At 42.8% G+C, this 19,805-nt stretch overlaps 1 protein-coding gene and 1 long non-coding RNA gene across 6 annotated transcripts in view; one reads left to right on the top strand and one right to left on the bottom strand.

The window, feature by feature from the left end:
- The first annotated feature begins 55 nt into the window (after positions 1 to 55).
- On the top strand, positions 56 to 5,384 carry LOC125694653 (uncharacterized). The gene is made up of 2 exons (XR_007377658.1): positions 56 to 1,222; positions 2,843 to 5,384. It is a non-coding gene; the product is annotated as an uncharacterized LOC125694653 (long non-coding RNA).
- Positions 4,869 to 19,805, bottom strand: part of ACTN1 (actinin alpha 1) — an 80,294-nt gene continuing 65,357 nt past the window's right edge. For 2 of the 5 annotated variants that reach the window (XM_048948178.1, XM_048948179.1), the window contains exons 13-21: positions 18,007 to 18,115; positions 17,399 to 17,539; positions 15,093 to 15,275; positions 14,041 to 14,175; positions 12,987 to 13,166; positions 11,902 to 12,048; positions 9,871 to 9,951; positions 7,639 to 7,797; positions 4,869 to 5,757 (exon numbers count right to left, since the gene is read on the bottom strand). In XM_048948178.1, coding sequence (XP_048804135.1) covers positions 5,599 to 5,757; positions 7,639 to 7,797; positions 9,871 to 9,951; positions 11,902 to 12,048; positions 12,987 to 13,166; positions 14,041 to 14,175; positions 15,093 to 15,275; positions 17,399 to 17,539; positions 18,007 to 18,115 — 1,294 coding nt within the window. In that variant the 3' untranslated portion in view covers positions 4,869 to 5,598. Of the gene's footprint in view, positions 5,758 to 7,638; positions 7,798 to 9,264; positions 9,331 to 9,870; positions 9,952 to 11,901; positions 12,049 to 12,986; positions 13,167 to 14,040; positions 14,176 to 15,092; positions 15,276 to 17,398; positions 17,540 to 18,006; positions 18,116 to 19,805 lie in introns of all 5 variants that reach the window. The other 3 variants (XM_048948180.1, XM_048948181.1, XM_048948182.1) reach the window with 2 other exon arrangements.

Raw genomic sequence — 19,805 nt, 5'->3', positions numbered from 1 at the left:
CGTGCCGCGCGGCGGGCCGCGCCCCGGCCCCCTGCTGTGCCGCGCGATGGCGGCCGCGCCGCGTGGGGGCCGCGCGGGGAGAGGGGCGGCTGCGGGGCCGGGCGGGTCTGTTGGTGCCCGAGAGCGGGCCCGATCGTGGCGTTCCGGCGGTGCGGTTCGTGACAAGTCACGATGCGAGGAGCGAGGTGAGCGCTGCTGTGTCCTTCGTTGCAGCGCAGCTCGTTAAATTCTCGCCATCCGGACGCCGCGCGGTGTGTCTCTCTGCCCCTTTGATTGCGTTAGGCCTGGACTTCAGCTTCGGCGGCTGCCGGAGATGTCCCGGGAGGAGAGCCGGCAGCCTGTGCCGGTGTTTGCCTGCCCCTAGAACAAAAAACCCGGTGTTGTTGTGTGCCTAACACTGCCCAGGGTGCTGCTGGCCTTTGCTGCAAGGTGAACGCCTTTGGTAAGAAAAAGGTGTGATCTAGCAGTTCAGCAAAGCTGTCTGCAGTTAAAAAAGTAGGCGGTCGTAGCTGGGGAAATATGTCTTACAACTCAGAAAACACCATACAGTTGTAAGGTGGTTTAATTTATTTCTTAACATTGCCCAGGACACCCAAAATGGCACAGCTGTGTGACTCTGTGCAGATATTCTGTGCAGATAGCAGAGCTGAAATATTGCAGGAGTACCACCAGTCTCAGCGTGTCTATATGCTTGAATTGCTGTGTAAGCAGAAAAAAAGCTCCTTAGGTGGCAGTCTTGGAATGGTATGAGAGCAATAAGGATTGGAGTTACTGGCAATAATGAAGATAAGTCATGGAAGCCCAATTAAAGCATTTTGGTTTAATCCTGCAAATCATCTCTGCACTCCGGATCATGTCAGTGGGGAAGAATGCGGCGGTGTGCCTGGAACAGAGCTCTGAGTGCACCAGCAGTGCCTGGGCCAGACTGCAGTCCCGCTTTCCCTTTCTTGGATGTGGACACTGCATGGCAGCAAAAGGCATGACGTACAGCATTTGAAGAACCTGCAGTGTTGCCTCTAGCAAGTGGGTAGTGTTTCTGGATGTTATCATGTGCAAAATCTACTCTCACGATTGAGCTGCATCTTAGTTCCCTAGTTATTTTGAGCAGCTCATAGGAAAGCCCACTGGGAACAAATAGCATCCTGACTGCACGCCTACAAATGCAAACAAACACTCAGCTGGATTCAGCATGCTTAAACAACATAATCTGCTCATTGTGAGGGTACGTGCATTGCTTTCTTTTTTCCTTGAAGAAGACATTTTATTTTATCTGAGGCAGAATGCAGGATGGTGTGGTTTGGTGCTACCGATGAAAGACTATGTCTTATTCAACTAAGAAGCAGTAGGAGAGTCACTTTCATTACTGAAATTTCAATACTGAATACTGAAATTACATCACTTTCATTAAAGTGATGGTGGCAGTGTTGAGTGTGCCTAATAATAAAGAAGGCACAAAATGCGTTCTTAACCCTGCAGTTTAAAATTTGTTCCTGGTTTTAGGCAAACATGTACAGCCAAAGTCACAGGGTACACACAGAAAGTAGCAACAGAAACTGGGGAACTAGGTGGAATGGTTTGGGAAAAAGGCGTGGGATCCTTCAGAGATGCCCGTGGCACTTTGAGTGGAATGTAACAGAGCTGGGTTCAGTTCTCCATGGACTTCCCTGAGGACCACAGGCAAATGGCTTCTGGCTGGAGACACTTAACAACTGAGCTGTGCTCACCACAGCACCCACCTCAGAAGTGCAGCAACCCAGAGTCTAAGATGGAGCCCAAGGCCTGGAGTCAGGTCCCTGCACGGGACATAGGGGCAGGTGTGGGTCACTTAGTGACCAAAAATACCCACATGCTGAGCTGCCAGGAAGCAGTAGTGAGAGATGTAGGACTCCGTGTTATAGCACAGAGACACCCACCTGCAGCTGTGAAACCAGAGCTTTGTTTCTTTGGGATCCCAGCTTGGGGCTGTCTGAGAGAAACATGCTGATATCTGTTTCTGTCAAGAGGTTTTGCTATGGCTTGTGAACATTCTGGCTATTTTGCTCAAGTGACACCTAACATGATGGTTGCTAGGCTGTGAACTACTGACAAGTGGCAAGGTGTGAACAAACTTGCTAAGAACAGATAAGAAATGATTGCATTTTGTACCAACATATTTTCATGCATGTATACCCCAGTAATCAAAGCATAAGTCAGAGCACAAAACCAAGGAATTACTTCCTGACTGTTGTATGGTGTCCAGATAAAAGAAGAATCAAATATTTTGTTGGTGAGGTGCGTAGTCTATATTGTCTCTAAGTCCACAGAATGTAGCAAAGATTAATTTTATTCCTTCCCTTTCAGTAGACTTAAGCTGATAGATTTGTCCACCTGAAATAGCCTCACAGACGTCATTTCCAGAACAGAGCCTGCCAGTCAGCTCTGCCCCTTGCAGTGGCTGTCTCCTCTACTGACTGCTCATCGAACACATCTCCTCAGTGCATGCTGGGGAATGCTCTGGTTACCTGTTTGTCTTAGGGTATGCCCTATCCTTTGTTAATCCAGGTTTATTAAGACTAAGACTTTCCCAGAAGCTTATGGCTTTTCAGGATTTTAAGGTCTTATGTGGTAGTGACTCTTCTGGTACTCAGTTAACCAGGCAATTTGATTAATTTAATTGGGATGAAGCACTCTTAGTATCTGTTCTACCGAACATCTGTTATGTAAATAATTTAGTACAAATAATGTTATGGTCTGAAAATCGTACCTGCATTCTGGTTTCTGAAGAAAGTTATTTTAATGCACACTGTTTGTTTTCACAGCCATTAACAGCCTTCTTCTTATTACTCCTTGCTATCCCTGTTAGTTCACTGATAAAACCAGCCAGTCTGATTCATCTGGACCAATCCTCTGTGGATGTATGAATGCTTCTTAGAAACTACGTTCATTCAAGGTTGCAGACCAGTTTCCTTTCATTGTCTTCTGAGCATCTTGGCTCTGCTCTTCTGTTCCAAAACCAGATCTGGCAGCACTGAAGACAAGCAGCAGTCACAGCACGTATTTGAGAGGCTTTTAGAAATGTGGCTGACATTCTGCAGGCAGGACAGCTCCTTGTTTTCTGAGCACTGATGTGCTTTTGTCCCTGGGCCATCATGCAGTCACACGCAGGGGCAGGTACCGAGGTCTCCAGAGCTGAAGATGTCAACAGCTATGAAATGACAATGGTTAATTTCTGGGAAAAAACATTATTCCAAGGCCGTGTCTGAACATGGGGAATCCGACAGACTGATGAAAACAATCAGTTCATCTCTGAATGGGAGATGTGAACTTGAGACACGCTCTGTGTTGCTTCTGTTCTTGGCAGGAGTGGGGGCAGTCACTGAGCTGCTGACAGCTGCTTCCAGAGAGGAATTTAATGGAGGCTGATGTCAGGATTTGGCTGAAGAGCGGCACATTAGCTTCAAAACCATGATCCTAACACAAGAAGCTGTATTCAAATTTCAGCATAGCAACTGCCAGAGGTTAGGCCACATGAGTGCAAGATGCATTTTGTGCCACAGGTGAAGAATGCAGCATCACAGAGCTCCTCTGCATGTGTTGTGGGGATGGGGGGGCTCTGTCTGCCCCCTGGGTGTCAAAGACTGGGTGACATCAGCTCTAGCCAGTTTCTCAGAGGTTGTGGAGAAGGAATACCAGTCCATGTGCCTAGAATTATCAGTACACCTCTTGTCAATATTTTGAGCTGTATTCAGATTCTCAGAAACACCATAGCTTCAGCTGAGGACGCAGTTCTGTGGTACTAGCACAGCAAAGCCAGGATTGCCATAGGCCCCATGCTGCCACAGTTTGTGCTGCCAGCAGGGCAGAGCCACCTATTTGCTTTCGGTCTCAAAAAACCAGAAATGCTTATGCCCAGTTGGGGTTTTGTGTGAATCCTGTTGAAGAGTAAAAACACAAACACAGCTCATTTAGCTTTTTGTCAAGACTTTTGAGATCTCTAAGCACAGACTGGCAGAGAACTGCCCCTTGGATTGCTCAGGACACACCCGGCTCCACTCACATTGCGAGCACACCAGGGGAGCTGGACACCCCCAGCACACTCTGTTTTAAGATAACACGGGTCTTTTCTCCATATAGTGGTCACTCAATACTCCAGTGGTTATTTGCCTCACTTCTTGGTATTACTTTTAGTTGTTTTTTTTTAAAGTATACCAGGTTATATAAATTTACGTTATACCTAAAAAGCTTACTTGAAATGCATCATGAAGCGCTAATGAAGATTTTTATCCTTAAAATCCACGACTCCTAAAAAAGTTGTGGGAGGGCAAGAAATGTATTTGTAATCTGAGACGACAGGGATTAGCCCCTTCCCCTTGCTAATTTCCAGGCACGTGTGTTTGCATATATTTTGATTCATGAAAGGTCCCCAAAGAGTTGTTCTGAAGGCTGGTTTCTTTTGAATGTCGACTACAAAGGTGTTCATGAGTGGTGGAGGAATTTATGATGTCAGAAGATACAATATCAAAAGCAGTGAGCTATCCAATGCTGAGCATGGAATAGTGGAGGAATCCTTCATTAGATGGTTCAAAATGCGGTGATTGTTTGCATAGCTCTGTAATTAATTCTGTGCTGTTTTTAAAGGAATAACGAGGATATTGTCCTGGAGATATGTGAGTGTCAGGGATGATTAAAAACAATCCATCTGGTTTAAAGTGGGCAGAAAGCTGTGTAATGTCCAATTTAATTCAACAGAAATGAAAAGTTTAAGCAGGTGGGAAGCTGACATTCAAAGGATTGTAATTTCAACTAAAAAGCATTTCGGATTCTCTTCGTGTATGTGGTTTCAACTAAAGAGAACTAAACATTCACTATACAAATGAATAAAGTCTAGATCTGTTATCACAAGAAATTTTTAATATGGTTTGTGACAAGCAATATCAAAGTTATCAACTCTCAAGCTTCATCTGAAACCAGACAACTCTCAGCAACAAAAAATGTTGTGCACTGATAAACATAGGAGGCATATTGTATTTTTTTAATTAAATATGAAAACATGAGCTGTGTACATTATTTTTTCCCTAGAAAACACAGCAATTTCAAAAGTTTATCATAAAATATTTTCATGAAATGAGTGAACCAGCAAACACATGCACTTGTGTGCCTTCCCCCCTCCAAAGATAAACGTGATAAAGAGACATACGCAAATGTAGAAGTTAACAGAACAAGTGGCGTTTTGTTGTTGGTTGGTTCTTTTTGGAAAGGATGGAATGTAACATTGTGCTCGACTTTCTATGTCACAACAAAAAATATTTGGTGCAATATTTGAACATTTTCTTTTTAAGTTTCAATCTGGTGGAGAAAAATACCCTTTTCTATAATAAAATATGTCTGTTCTTTTTAAAACGTAACTTTTTTGCACAAAATAATTTTGTAAACTGTCATTTCAAGGGCAAGGTAGGCGGTGTCATGTCAATGTCCTCCCCCCCATTTAAAAACATGATCTGTTATCTGAAGCAAAACAGGGAAACACAAAAAAGAGCGGAGCAGAGGCTGCTTTGCAAAGAGAAAGAAGGGTGTGTTGGACGGGGAGAGGGGAGGGTTGTGTGGTGGGACAGAAAAAAGTTAAAGGTCACTTTCGCCATAGAGCGCCGTGGAGAAAGACATGTAGTCCAGGGCACCGGGTACAGCATCACGGCCATTGTAGGGTGCCATTCTAGCAATGCAGTACTCAGCCTGATCAGGAGGCAGTTCCCGCCGTAACTCATCCACAGTGATGTAGTTCTGCAAGGAAGACACAGGATAAGGCAGACGTTATCTTCAAAACACCAACATCCCTCAGAGGGACCCCACTGCCTGCACCCACAGGGCAGCAGACGGCAGTCAGGGGCTGACCACAATAACGAGACTTTTGCTGTGTGCCCATAAACAGAGCTTGCCAGGCATGCACCTGTCAGGGAAACGTAGTTGCTCTCCTTACTGCTTGGCCAAGAACATGCTTTTACAGAGGAGAGGAAGGCTGTTTCTGCAGGAGACATGCTGGCACACCTAAAGAAAAGGCCTGGTGGGAGTTCAGATAAATTGCGGTACCTTCTCAGTGAAAGTGGATGTCCAGCTTAAGGCAAACAGGAAGAAGCAGAAACTTCATTTGGATCTTGCCCCTGGCTGGCAGCAGTTTGTGCTGCTTGGGAGCTGCCATTCCGTCTCCTCAGAGCATGAAAAGGAGCCAGCCCCACTAGCACTGGCTGGTGGCACCACTGCAGGCAGCAGACAAGTGAACACTTTTGGAAGCTTTCACAGCTCTGCTAATAATTCTTCTCTTTCACGGCAGACATTTTTAATAAGCAAGCAAAATGTCTTAGATAAATTTGCCTTCTGGAGATTCATTCAGCTGAAGTGAGACTAGCTTGGGGTCTTTTCATGCAGTTAGTAACAGTAACTGCCTGTTTGCTAACCAGTAGGTTGTGTTTAGCTGACTCGCTCACAGTTTTCTGAATAACACCTCAGGTTTCAGAGTCTCTCTCCTTTTCCTTTCTATTCCTTTTTTCATGCCTTTAATTATGTGACTGGAATGAGTAGGAGATTTTTCTTCATAATGAAATACTGTCTGATTCATGTTATAGTCACTACAGCATATTAAACACCGAAAATTATATTTAATGTACTGTAAAGAATAAATGAGTTAGTAAATAACACTATGTCCCCAAAAGCTTCCTTTCTCAGTGTTTAGCCCACCACAATAAACTGGAATTTTCAGGCCTTGAAAGACAATAGAACTTGCTTTTCTCAGGTACTGTGCCTTAGAGAAAGATGGACACTATGGGTTTCCATGTTACAGGTTATGAAAAGATGATTAGTGAAGCAAGAAACCAGTACTGGCTGAAAGAATAACTCACTGTAGCCTGAGAAACAGAATCCCATGTTTACGTGAAATGAATAAAATCATCAGAAAACACAGAGAATCATTATATTAGAGATACCACTTATTTTTTTCAATTACATTGAAGACTAGTGGGGATTTTTAGATAAGACAATTAAGAATACATAATTCTTTTGTATCATCTGGTTCCACTGATGTTTCAAATTTAGAAGAGTAATACGTCACCACCATCCCGTGATTTTTCTTATTTTCAACCAATTTATTATTGCAGTATGCCCTTCTAAAATTGTACAGCTTGCAGATACAGCATATCTTTAATGACAGCCTAGTCTCACCTCTCGGCCTTTTGGCTAAGATCATGTGTAGCATTCTGTGATTGATTGTATAATGACTGTAGTGCCACAGATATATCTACAAAGATTGTCTCAAGTTTATAGCTGTCAGTAATTAACAGTTTTTCAAGAAGATTAATCAAGAGCCATCTGTTTAATCTATTCATACATTTTAAAGTAACAAATTGAAACTAAGCTCTTAATAAATTTTTTAATGCAAGAATGAGCAGCATAGTTCTGCTGATCTGCTGACAGCTGAACAGGGCTTTCAAGTACCTTGGCAGGCTGCTCATTAACCCACACTTTAGCCTTGCACTCCTCCAGCACTGCAGTGTTCCTGTGAAAATGCCTTCCTTGCTAGAGAGTGCTTCCCTCGACACTTCCTCTTGCAGACAGAAGGGAAAAAGGAAGGCAGGAACGATACAGATTGGAAGGAAGATCACAGAGCCTCACCTTATCTCCAGCCAGGATCTTGAAAGAAGCCATAACCTGGTCAGCAGTATCTGTATCTGCTGTTTCCCGAGACATGAAGTCGATGAAGGCCTGGAACGTCACTACACCCATGCGATTAGGGTCGACGATGCTCATGATGCGGGCAAACTCTGCCTCTCCCTGGAGAACAAGAGAGTCATGTAAGCCTGGACACTTGGGCAGCAGTGCCAGGAAAGTGAGGAGAAACTGTTCAGCAGCACATCTCACAGCTGGGAAAGCAAAGTCAAACAGAAACAACTTCAATCTTGCATTAGAGTACTTTTTTTCTGGCTGCACACAATCTGGCTGTTGTGTGCCCCCTACACAACTCCCACTCATTTGTCCTTTGGAATAAAATATTCTCAGCTGTGCCCTAAAATACCATCTAACTCCAACTAGCTCTAGGATAACGCTTCTACTAGGAACAATATCATATAGACTTGAGGAGAAGATGCAGCTTTCTCTGTAGTAGATGCTGTGCTAGATGTCTGTAGCAGTACTGGAAGATCTGTATTCATTACATCCTTTTATTTCCTAAACTTTCATGGTTCTCTTCTGCTACTAGAACAGAATCCACCAGCAGAAACATCTCTGGGGTTTTGAATGTTTTCTGGTTATTCTAACTAGACAGGCTTTGCAGAAAAGGTCTTCTATATCTGGAAAGGCTCAGGAAAGTAGCTTTTACAGGAAAGGTTCTACAGGTAAGTTTACTACAGAAGAAAAAACCGTGATGTGAGATTTCTGGTTTTCTGTAGGTTTTTATTTTTTTATCTTTTTTATGTAAACAAAATATAATCTATTCTCGTCTGTGGGGATTCCTTTCTCCCCAAGTAACAAGGAGAGGAAAGCAGGGCTGAGTATTCTGCTGGGTACATACTATTCTAATACCTCTGGATCAGTATACCGTCCAGATTAATTGAAGTATCTCATCAAATGTTACTGCAGATTGGCACACTGCATCAAAAAGTGTCTACGTTTACACTGGGTTGATAAGACAAACACTGCTTTGCCTGACATCAGAAAAAAGATACTGAGAGTAGAGCTCAACATTTTTGCATTGTGGTCTTCTCCTGCCCTCTGATGAATATCAGTCTTTGGTGAAACTCTGCATTAGTTATCGTGCTTCTCAAGGTGCCACATGGATGTGCAAGTGCTTTGGTGAGGGAAAAATTACAGGGAGGATGAATGGGACTTGAACCTACTTACGCAAACAAAGACATGTGAAATAAGTGGTAGGAATGAGAGAAGCAACTTTGACTGCATTCAGAAATCAGGCTTCCAGAAGAGTTCAACTGATGCTTAGATCTGGGGAACTTATGTGCCACTATGTAGAGCATATGTACCAATATAAGAAAGTTTCTTCCACTTGTAGCTGCACAGTTTGATAAATATAATTCTCATTTGAAATACAAAGAATTAAGACAATGGTATCATTTTTTAATCTTCAGCTACTGCTGCAAGACAATTTTACATGTACTGGATTGAACTTCAATTGCTGGAAAATAAGATCATATTTACCTTGATTCACTCACTACACATTCTCCCTTTCTTTCTGAAGGTGGCTAAAAGAATCACTTTGAACAGAAGTGATAGAGGGCTCTACATTACCATATTGTAACCCATGGAGATAAGGCAGGCTCGGAAATCTTCACAATCCATCATACCAGTCTTCTTCTACAGAGAGTGATGCAAAGATGGGAAAAGCCGAGAGAGAAAAGGAAGACCAATCCAGAGAGAAATGAACCCACATGAGACATTACAGAGAATGAGTTTTAGGGAGGAGGAGATGGAAAAAATATTTACAGGACAATGAAAAACAATGTAGCAAAGGCAGTTTGTGAAACCATGATGTAAAAGTTGTTTTGGACACAGAATAGTTAGCACACATGGAAAACAATGACGAAAAAGCAAAAGATATTAAGTAAGACACAGTGAGAGATGGACAAGAGAAGGAGTGTTAAGTGACACAGAAGTAAATGGAATAGTTTGAAGACATAAAAGGAATTCCCACAAGACAAACCATTACAGAATTAAGAAGGAACAGATACCAAGGTACGTTTAGAGATAAAGCAGAACGGAAAAGTGACGCATATATAGTCAAACACAAGAACAACGATGACAAATAGATTAAGACAAACAAGAAAAGAAAGGGAAAAAAAACGTTATTTTTTCATAGCTTAATATCTGTCTGTGTTCACCACTAGCATTCAGTACCTGTGCATCGTTTCCAATATCGTAACCCAAGCTGATGAGACAGGCTTTGAATTCCTCAGGGCCAAGTGTGCCGGAGTGGTCCTGGTTATGCGGTGTGCCAGGCAGCAGGACATGCAGTGCCAGTGGGGTGACGGTGTGGGGCAGAAGGAAGGAAGACACAGAGGAAATCAAAGGGAGGTGGAAAGACAACAAACAGGTGCACCATGCAGTGGGTGAGAGGACAGGGAGAGGAAGAATGACATGCAGATAGAAACACAGGAAAGAAAAATAAAAAGTGCACATTAGATATCACAATGACATTTCAGCATGTGCTAAAAATGCTCTTGGAACAGTTCCTTCTGAGAAAGCTCATCACATCTTGAGAGTGTCTGAATAATAAAAACAGTCATTGCTCAGAAGCCTGAAGACCTCCATCTCCCAAGTGAATTACTTGCATCACTGCTTGTTATCCATAGTGCCAGAAGCCCTGTGTTTCGCTAGTAACTGGAGTGCAGGTAAGCAGGAAGAGGCAGTGGGAAGCATTGCCTTATTCTTTTAGTCAAAAGTCCCACCAAAGGAGTAGGTGAGGGCAAGTATGCTTGGCAACACACCCAAGGAAGCTGAGCTGTCAGTGCATCCCAGGAGCAGACAAAGAAAAACAGCTGAAGCTCAAGGGAGCAGTGTTATTGCTGTACTCATGAGACCTGCACATAAGGTGGAACTTTGACTGGCAAGCTGTTTGAAGTGTTCAGCTTGAAACTACTGTACATCATGGCACAATGAGGTTTGGCAGCTGCTCTTTCCCTTGCTTATTCCCTGCTCTCCCAGTGTTCAGATGTATCCATGATCACAAACTACCACATGAACTGAGAATCCCCATTTGCCCCACAGAATTTTAGCTCAGGACAGCTCCAGGTAATTGAAGAGCCCCCACCAGCAGCCACCATCTTCGGCCATAGAAAGGAAGCTACAAACATATTTGTGGGGCCAATTCCTGTGACTCTTCTCAAACAATCAGCTTTTTAAAGCCAGTGTTAAGCCTTCATAACTCAAGTACATAGACGAAGACTGGGAAAGACACGATCTTTTTGCATTATCATTCAGACTGTTGTGGAGGAAAGGGCAAATGACATACAGGTAAAAATGGTAAATATACAGGGCTGGGGTCTGCTAAGGAAGGAAGACTTGGTTTTGGTTTGCCTTTGAAAAGCTAGAGAGGGGCTCAAATGTGCTCAGCAATCTGAAAGTGTTGTCAGCCTCTAAGAGGGGAAGCTGCAGCCCTGCTCTCAGGAGATCTTTCAAACAGTCTGACTCGTGCAGCAAATGGTGGAAAGCACCTACGTTTTCATCACTGATTTAGTACCTGCAGGCTGCTCATGGATTTCCAAACATTGAGGGGGTTAACAACTGAACCTACAGCCAGTTGTGAGATGGTGTCAGGTTTGGACTGCTGTCTCTGCTTCCATGTGTGAAAGCTTCTGATTTGGTCAACAGAAGGATGCTAGCTGATGGCTTCTCACCATAAAAGGAAGAGCTGCAGGGAGGGTGGATAACCAAGGGGAGGATTTTCTTTGAGGAAATCTTTTCTTTTTGTATCTGTTAGTGCCTTGACATATATTTCCACAGTAAGGCAAGGCAGGCTTTACATCAGGGTTTATTTACATTTTGCAGTGTCGTGCTGATCCTCCTGTTTGCTCCATACAAGAGCAATGCTGTTTTTTTAAATACCAGTTTATGTGATAGTCTATTAGAGTGAAGGATGGCTGCTCCAAAGGATTCTATAAATCAAGATAGTGAAGCTGAGCTAAAAATCAGATTTCCTAAATAAGCCTTCAAACATTTTCAAACATTATCTTTACCAGGGATCTTTGAATTTCAGATATCTTCCAGCTTAATGATCACTTCTCAGTCTCCATGCTCCACAGGAGTGGCATTTTTAACAATCAAACATATTCTACTGATTGAGTTTTATCATGGTGACTGTTTCTTATTGCACTGTGCAGTCTACATGGAAGCTTGCAGCTTACCAAGCTGCAGTCAACACTGACTTACCCTGTCAAAATGGTTGAAAGAGGCTCGGAACTCATTCATCTGTTCCTGGCTTATTCCTTTGGCATCACGGGTCAGAATCTGATTTTCCACTTCATTAATGGTTCTAGCAATTGTTGTTAATAGCTGCTCCCAGCCCACTCGAATATGCTGAAAAAAAAGAGAATAAGACAATTTTAAAACTAAAAAGTAGCTCTTCTGCCTCTAAGGCTACTAGATCAAACGTGCCACTTGTGGCAAATTAAGTGATCCTCATGGCCAAGGCAGTCTATTTGCTCAGAAGAGCTTCCTTCTCATCTGCCGTGTGAGCCAACTGGATGTTTAAAATGTGAATTTTGACAGGACAAAGTATTGAAGAGGCCACTTTCTGCTCATAATAAAGTCCTGGTCCTATTGCAAAGGTCCTTTTCCTTGTAGCTTAGCACACTGGGAGCCTTTAACACAAAAGATGATGCTTACAGGACTTATTTGGACAGAAAACTCTCTTTACATGAACTGAGAAAATAAATGAACCACAATCCTTGGAATATACTGGTGCTCCACTACGTCTGTGGCCAGAGCTGGCCAGAAACAAAAAAGCAAGTTTCAAAGTCTGTCTGTGTTTTGATGGAGTCATGTTGAATTCAGTTTTTGTCCATGAAACCTCATGCTGTCAACAGAAAGCCAGATATCTTGAAAAGGTTCTGTTGGACTTTTTTCTTCTTCCACGCTATAGCAGCTCAAAATCTCCAACACTTGTGTGGGCTTTCTAGTTCCAGTTAGTGGGCTAACACAGCCAGGATACAAGACCAGCCAATTTTTCAAGCAATACTGTTGATCTGATTTAGGTTATTTCTGTTGTCTGTATTGTGGAAGGCAATGCGACACTGTATGAAGTACAACAGACTGGGTTGGCATAAAGTACAGTAAGGCTGAAAAGAATTTCAGTGACACGATGTTGCATGCTTGGCCATTCTGTCAAGCTCTCCGTTTTCCTAAGAACCACAACATATTGCCTGAACTGGATGCAGCTGGTGCAACAACAGATCGATCTGTCTGATCTGCTGGCACTACATTCCAGCAGGAAAAAGGCACTGCAAAACATCTACCTCCATGGTGTAGTTGGTGTGCTTGTTGTCAAAGATAAGCGCCTCCTGGATCTGTTGGTGGTCTCCTTCCAACTGGTCGATCTTTGGTTTGTAATTCACAATGCTTTTCTCATATTGCCGCAAGTGGTTGAGCTGGTCCTCCAGAGTCCCATGCATCTCTATTGAAATGCGGCCAATCTCCTGCAAAAGCCAAAAGTATTAGACCCTGTTAGAAGGAAGAGCCTTCACGTGGCTGATATTTATTAATGCAGCTATTTCATGCTTACACAGGATGATGAATCAAAACAAAAAAACATCTCAGAGAGAAGTTACTCTACATGAGCAGACAGCATCAGCAAAAATTTCAGCAGAGCCTGGAAAATTTTCCAAGTGGAGTGCATCCTATAAGATGCACCTAATCGAAGGATGCAAAAGAAGGAAACTGTAGTTTATAAGCTAATACTGGAGCAAGCCAGAACTTTTCCTGATGTGTTCTCTGCCACTGTGTTAATACTTCTACAGAGTAATATTTCTGTAATTGCTCTCTTCTATCTCCTATCCTCATTAACAGCTTCATAATTTTCATCTTACCAACTCCTATGTATATACTATGTATTATGAATTATATATATTATGAATTACTTTAATTCATAGTTTACCTAAAGGGAGAAGATCTCCATTAAAAATGTTTCTCTTCTGCTGATGTTCAGCACAGTAGATGTATTTATTTTCTCATGTGTAACAAGAGCCATGTGCAACTGCTATGAAAGCAGTTCCACAAAAATATGCTTTTGATGCAGGTTCTTTCCCATGCTGCATATAAATTCAACTCTATTAGAATACCAGCGTTCCCTACTCTGGGTAGCATTTTTTTTATCTCTTTACTAAAGAGTTAGGGGAAGAAAAGTACAAGCACTTCAGTAACTGATACCAATCTTTGGATTCTCTGTATTTTCTATAAAAGTTTCCCTTGTAATCTCAAGGAATAATGACCACATCAGTAGTAAAAGGAGAATCAGAATAAAAGGATGAGTGAAAAATCATGAAAAGAAAATGAAAATGAGAAAAGCCATACCTCCATCTTGGTCTGAATCCAGGGACCGATGACATTGGCTTGTGCACCAAACTGCTTACGAAGCCGCTCATTTTGCTGCTGGCGAGCATGTTCTTCCATTAGGGCTTGATCCCTTCTAGGAACCAGCTGCCGCACCTTGAGCAAAGAGTAACAAAGTGTGCATTTCATATATATGAAACCAAATGAATAATACCTCTAAAAACTGATGCAAGGAAAGGGAAACAGAGAAAGCGAAGAGTCCCACTGTGAGTGGGTTTGTGAAGGGGCTGCTAAAAAAGACTCAGGGCTGCCAGAAGCACTTAATCCTGGCCACGTCTGGGGGGAGCCCCAGGTGGAGTGGGTGTTGGACCTGGACACTCTCTACAGCTAGGGTTAGGTTTTGGAGAAGGCACAGTGCTTCTCTGTCAGTGCGGGTGCAAACAGGCTTGTAAGAATAAGGAGGGGACTGCTTGTTCTGAAAAAAGGCAGTCATAAGCTTTAGGCCTTGCAGGGAGGCTCATGGAATGTGAATCCTTGTCAATGCAGGATGAATTCTGCAAATTCATCTCACGCCATGAAAAGCAGCTTTCATCCACTATCTGGGGTTTTGGTGCCTGATATTTGCTTAAATGCAGTAGTTGTAGTCTGCCACTGATTTTGTGGTAAGAACTATCAGCACAGGCTGGTATTGAGAGTAACTGCTCTGTTAGTACTATAGCATTAGAAGGCTCCTTGTCTGTGGGGGCTGAATATCTGAAGGGTTGAATGGTAGAGAAGGACACTGACTCCCATACTGTACTTGCTTTTCAGGTCAACTGAGAACTTAAAATCTCGAAGTTCTAATTTCACATCTTTCCTTAAAAAAATGAGAACAAAAAGACACCCTTAGGCATTTATTCTAAGGGATTCTTCCACTTTCCTAGCACATGGCATTTGAGCCAAAAACATATGGCAAACGTGCAAAAGCTCAGCAGTAAGTGTGAAAATAACAGAGAAAGTAATTCCCTTGCTTGCACCCTACTGACTGAGCAGCAGCCTTCCCCACGCTAACTGCAACGCTGTAAAGAACTCACATGTTCCCATTTGCCATTGATCTCCTGTGGGGTGATTGTAGTGTAAGGATTCGTTCCTGCCATGTTGACGTGGTACGTTTGGACAATCTTTGAGACTTCATTGTGGATTCCCAGGATGGCCTGTCGCTCCTTGTCAGCATCTGGCAAAGTGGCCTTGAACTGTTCGTGGGCTGTGGTCAATCCCTGTGGAAGGAAGACAGCAGCAAAAAGAGCATTAGTCACTGAATAGCTCCTTGACCAAATACATCTCTGTTGAAGTAACTGCAAAAGCTTATACATTTCCAGGATACAAAACAGGCTTTTCCAACAGACTTACAGTATCTCTCAGCATCACTAAACAGGTTGTTTTAAGTAGTTAAATGAAGTCTCCTTTTCCCTCTATTTGTTTCTCTTCCATTGTCACCAGAAAGAGAGATCGCATCCCAAAACATGATGGAATAATTCTGCGTCACAGTTTAAGGGAAACTGTTTCTCCAACACTGCTGTGTGACAGGCTGTTAGTTCCCTTAGGGAAGACTGAACTGCTAGCATTACTCTAAAGTGGCCATATCTCATGAGCCTAAATGCACCATACAGTTCTTCTCCCACTAGATATGTACTAGGTCTATAACAAAGATGACTCTAGATGAATAACCAAGTCAGATCCAGTATGATCAGTGTAAGTTAGAACTAGACGAAGGTCTTTCAGACCGCAGCAAACCTTCACAGGCAACATAAGCTCCTGTTGCTGGAAACTGCTCCCTCTCCCTGTACACAACAGGCTCTTTCTGTTCCCCATCTGGCTGTGGTGCCCAGACTGTGATCCAAAGACTGAAGGTGGGGGCATGCTTGTTGGCAGCTTGTGGATAGCTGACAAGCCAGTTGGTCCTGGCTCACTTCCAGCTGCTTCTCTAGGCATTTAAGATGTTTCATCCCAGAAGTCTGGAAGATCAAGAGTAGGGAAGCAAACACAGGGGATGAGGCAGCAAAACAGATGTGAGACAGAGAAACACATGCAGGGATAATGGAAGGAACAGTGTGGACAGAAGAAGGAATGAAAGTAAACCTTATAACTGACCACTTTCTTACAACACATACACTGTAACTACTTTTGTAAAATTGCTTCCTTACATGGTGACTCATTGTTTTGCAGCTGCTGCAGTGCCTATAGAAATATAATGCAAGTCTGGGAGACCTGGGGAATATTCTGCAGTCACAAAGAGATGATGGAAATGTTTAAATGCTCTTCAGATTTGTTTTGCATTATGAAAGACTTAGTGAACCTCCTGCTGGTTTCTCACTCACTGCCTCACTGATAGCCATATTGCTGTCAATCATTCCTCCAAAATACTCATCAGGTTTTGACAAACTGACCAAGTCCTGAGAAAGCACAATGTCAGGAGGAAATTACGGCAGTAGTGCAGCAACTGCACTAAGACTTACTATTGTAAGATACTGTAAGATACTATTGTAAGATATTGTAAGATTGTATTGTAATACACTTGCATTGTATTCTTACTATTGTAAGAATATCCTGGCTGTTCATGTCAACCAGCTAAATCCAAATGAATACCTGGATTCTTTTCAGGAGCCCATCAAGCAGAAGAAACAGACTCCCCTCTAGAACCCAGAGAAGGATAATTCCTGCTCTCAAAGGTCAAAAAATTACCTACAGATACTTCAAACTCCTTTCATTACACCCTCTCAGAAGAGGAAGTCCCCATTGTCTTGCAAGAAGCAAGAAATCTTTGGCTTCAAATGGCAATCCGCTAACAGAATGCAGAATCCTGATGTTTCCTCTACTCAGCACTGAAACCCAGCTGGCAGCTCAACAATCACCCTCATGACGCATCACACAGGACCAAATGACCTGAATACAGCATTACATGGGACAACTGAGCCACAGAACCTGACAGTAGAACTAAGTTTTGCTCATTTTGATTAAAAAAACAAAACAAAACAAAACAAAAACAAAAAACAACCCCCCCCACACACACACACACAAAAAAAACAACCCAAAAAACCCTAACAAATGCAAGACACTAAAAAATTCTCTCAGCTTTCCAGCTCTCATTTATAGGACTGGAGTCAGAATGAAAAATCCACTTTCGGTTCTCTGTACTCAGCTAGGATAATGTGAACTTGACTCATATCTGTTCAGATACAGGTTTTTGGAAATAATCAAAGAAAAGCATGATCCTTTTCATTGCCTGTGCCATGGCTAATTCACTAGAGCAGCAGTATCAAAACATGGCCTAAAAATCCATCACTATTAGGAATTCTGGAGACCTCTGACAGAACAGCTTGTGCAAATGACTGCTCTCTACCTGGATCTCCTCAATGGTGTGAACAATGAACGTGTCCTGGAGGTCCTCCATGGCCCCTTCCATCCAGTTATTGAAGGGGGCAGCTCGTTTGGCATATTCCAGGTACAACTGGTCAATTGTTTCCAGTAGCTTCTCTGTCCTCTAAGCATGCACAGAAAGAAAATCAAGGAAGATGGTTAGAGAATAAAAATCACACAGATACGTGGGTTCTTTGAGTTGCTCCTTCCCTTCAGATGTCCTTGGTACTCTCAGGAGGGCACTACAGCAAAAGTCTCTGTTAAGTCATTACACATAGGATGGATTTTTTCCTCCCTCTGAGGAAAAAGTGTGAGGTCCTCCGAAACAAAACGAGTCTTTTCAAGCAGAATAAAATTACAAACACAGAAGACTAGAAACAAATCAATAACCTAAGCAAATGAATAGTACTGTAACTGGGCTGGAAACAGAGAAGGAGGTTAAATATACTGACACACAGCTCTGGGCTACAATCTGGGATTTCTGGAAGTGGACAAAAGGGCTGAAATAGGACATTCATGCACACTGTAGCTTGTTTCCCACAAATGACCTACTCATGTAATCCCAAAGGTTGTTCTGGAGATATGACTCACCTCTAAAGCTTCTCTACGTTTCTGGGTTAGGGCACCCAGATTATCCCACTGATCACAGATCTTCTGGCACCTGGCATTGACACTTGGAGAATCGTAATAGTCCAGCTCACTATGAGGGGTGGAGAAAAAGAACAAAATACCAAATAAAGGCCTTTAGAAGAATGATAAATACATTAGAAGTAGTCTTTATCAGTTTTAAGAATAGATACAAACTGAAGGTTTGTGGTCTCTGCAAATAAAGTATGCCAAGAATACAGTAGTGTCTATCTTTGGAGACAATGGCATACCACACAACACAGAACAGGAAGAACAATAACCACACTCTTGGCTACCTCACAGGAACTACTTGGCACTGGGGGAAGGGAGTAGAGTCTTTACTTGGGCTGGGAATAAGCAGATTAAAAGCAGTAGTGTGCTTCTGTATTCTGCTTAAGAACATCACGTAGGCTAGCTATCTGCATGTATATACATCAGGAGAAAGGGCAATAATGATTTCATTGCAAATGCAAAGAAGCCACGTAAGATTATTTTAAGAGGAAAGGTGGCAATCTTCAGCAACAATTTGTTTATTTAGGACAATTCCTGAATTACAATGCAAATTTCTCTCCTATATGCCAGATGGAACTTGGCTACAATGTCTGTAGCCTGGCATTCCTGGAATAAGGGCTGTTAAGAGCATGGCTGGAAAATGAAGGGTAGGGGTAGGCCAAAGATTGTGGTTTTGCACTGCATATTGCTCTTGGTTCTGCACATGATCAAAGAGGAAGAAGCTTGTAGGCAGAAGGAGACAAGCCCTGAAAACTGTGAAGTGTCACTCATGAAAGAGAAGGTGGAATAACTTGCAGAGCTACCAAACGACCCTGGGCAATATGACGAGCATTTCTCTTAAGCAGTAATACAGGTTTCAACAGTTTCCTCCTACTTCATTTCTTCCCATGATTGTACTGCCCCTCCTGAGGTGTGTGGGCACAACTGTTGGTAGAGTCTTGCGGAAAGCTAGTCATAAAACTGCCTTGGGCTAAAAATAACATTTTCTTTGCTGCGTTTTTAATCCAGATCAGTTCCTTGATCTACTTTGCTGTACAGCAAGCACTGCAGCTGAAATAACTGCTCCTGAGTCTTGCCTATAATGCACTCAGATCTTGTGCTGGGGAGTCGAATGTGCCCGTGCCCCCCCCCCCCCCCACATGCCTGGTATGAATAGTCACAGAGCTTCTTGATCTCCCTGGTAGTGCATCTGTGCTTAGCCATGTTATTTGAAGGCACAATGCCTTTGCTAATGTGGGAGATGGCTTTCGGAAGGATGGTAGAGCATTCTGTTCTCACACTTCGGAAGAAATTACCTCTTCCTCAATTTAGGATGCATCCTTCCCTGTCGCTATTAAGAGTTGCAGCTGTTTTGTCTGGCACGTAGCATTTGCTTTGGAAGTGACAGGTCAGCTAATGCTTGCTGACTAACTAGCCTCAGTTTTAATCTTACTGACACGGAGGATTGCCTTGAACTCTCCTCCTGTTTCAAGGTCAATCCTCCAGTGGCAAAGGGAACACTTCTTAAATCTGTGCTGGTAAAGGAGATAACGATCTTGATCCAATAATCCCGATTTTTTAGAGAAAAAAGTCATTCAGCCCAAGGGAGCTGGTCTAATCCAGACAATGTCTAACTTGAGATGAGCTGATATGATGCGGAAGTATTTTTAATTATAGGAAACAAAGTGAAAGCCAAACCGCTCAGACTGTTTTTGCCAAGAAATATGCAGGGCTTAAAAATCTTTCCCTGTGCTCCCCCTAGCAATCAATTT

The sequence above is a fragment of the Lagopus muta genome, chromosome 6 (assembly GCF_023343835.1).
Source record: "Lagopus muta isolate bLagMut1 chromosome 6, bLagMut1 primary, whole genome shotgun sequence".
Classification (NCBI taxonomy): Eukaryota; Metazoa; Chordata; class Aves; order Galliformes; family Phasianidae; genus Lagopus; species Lagopus muta.
Note: the sequence above shows the minus strand (reverse complement) of the source record. Positions and strands in the feature narration are given on the sequence as shown.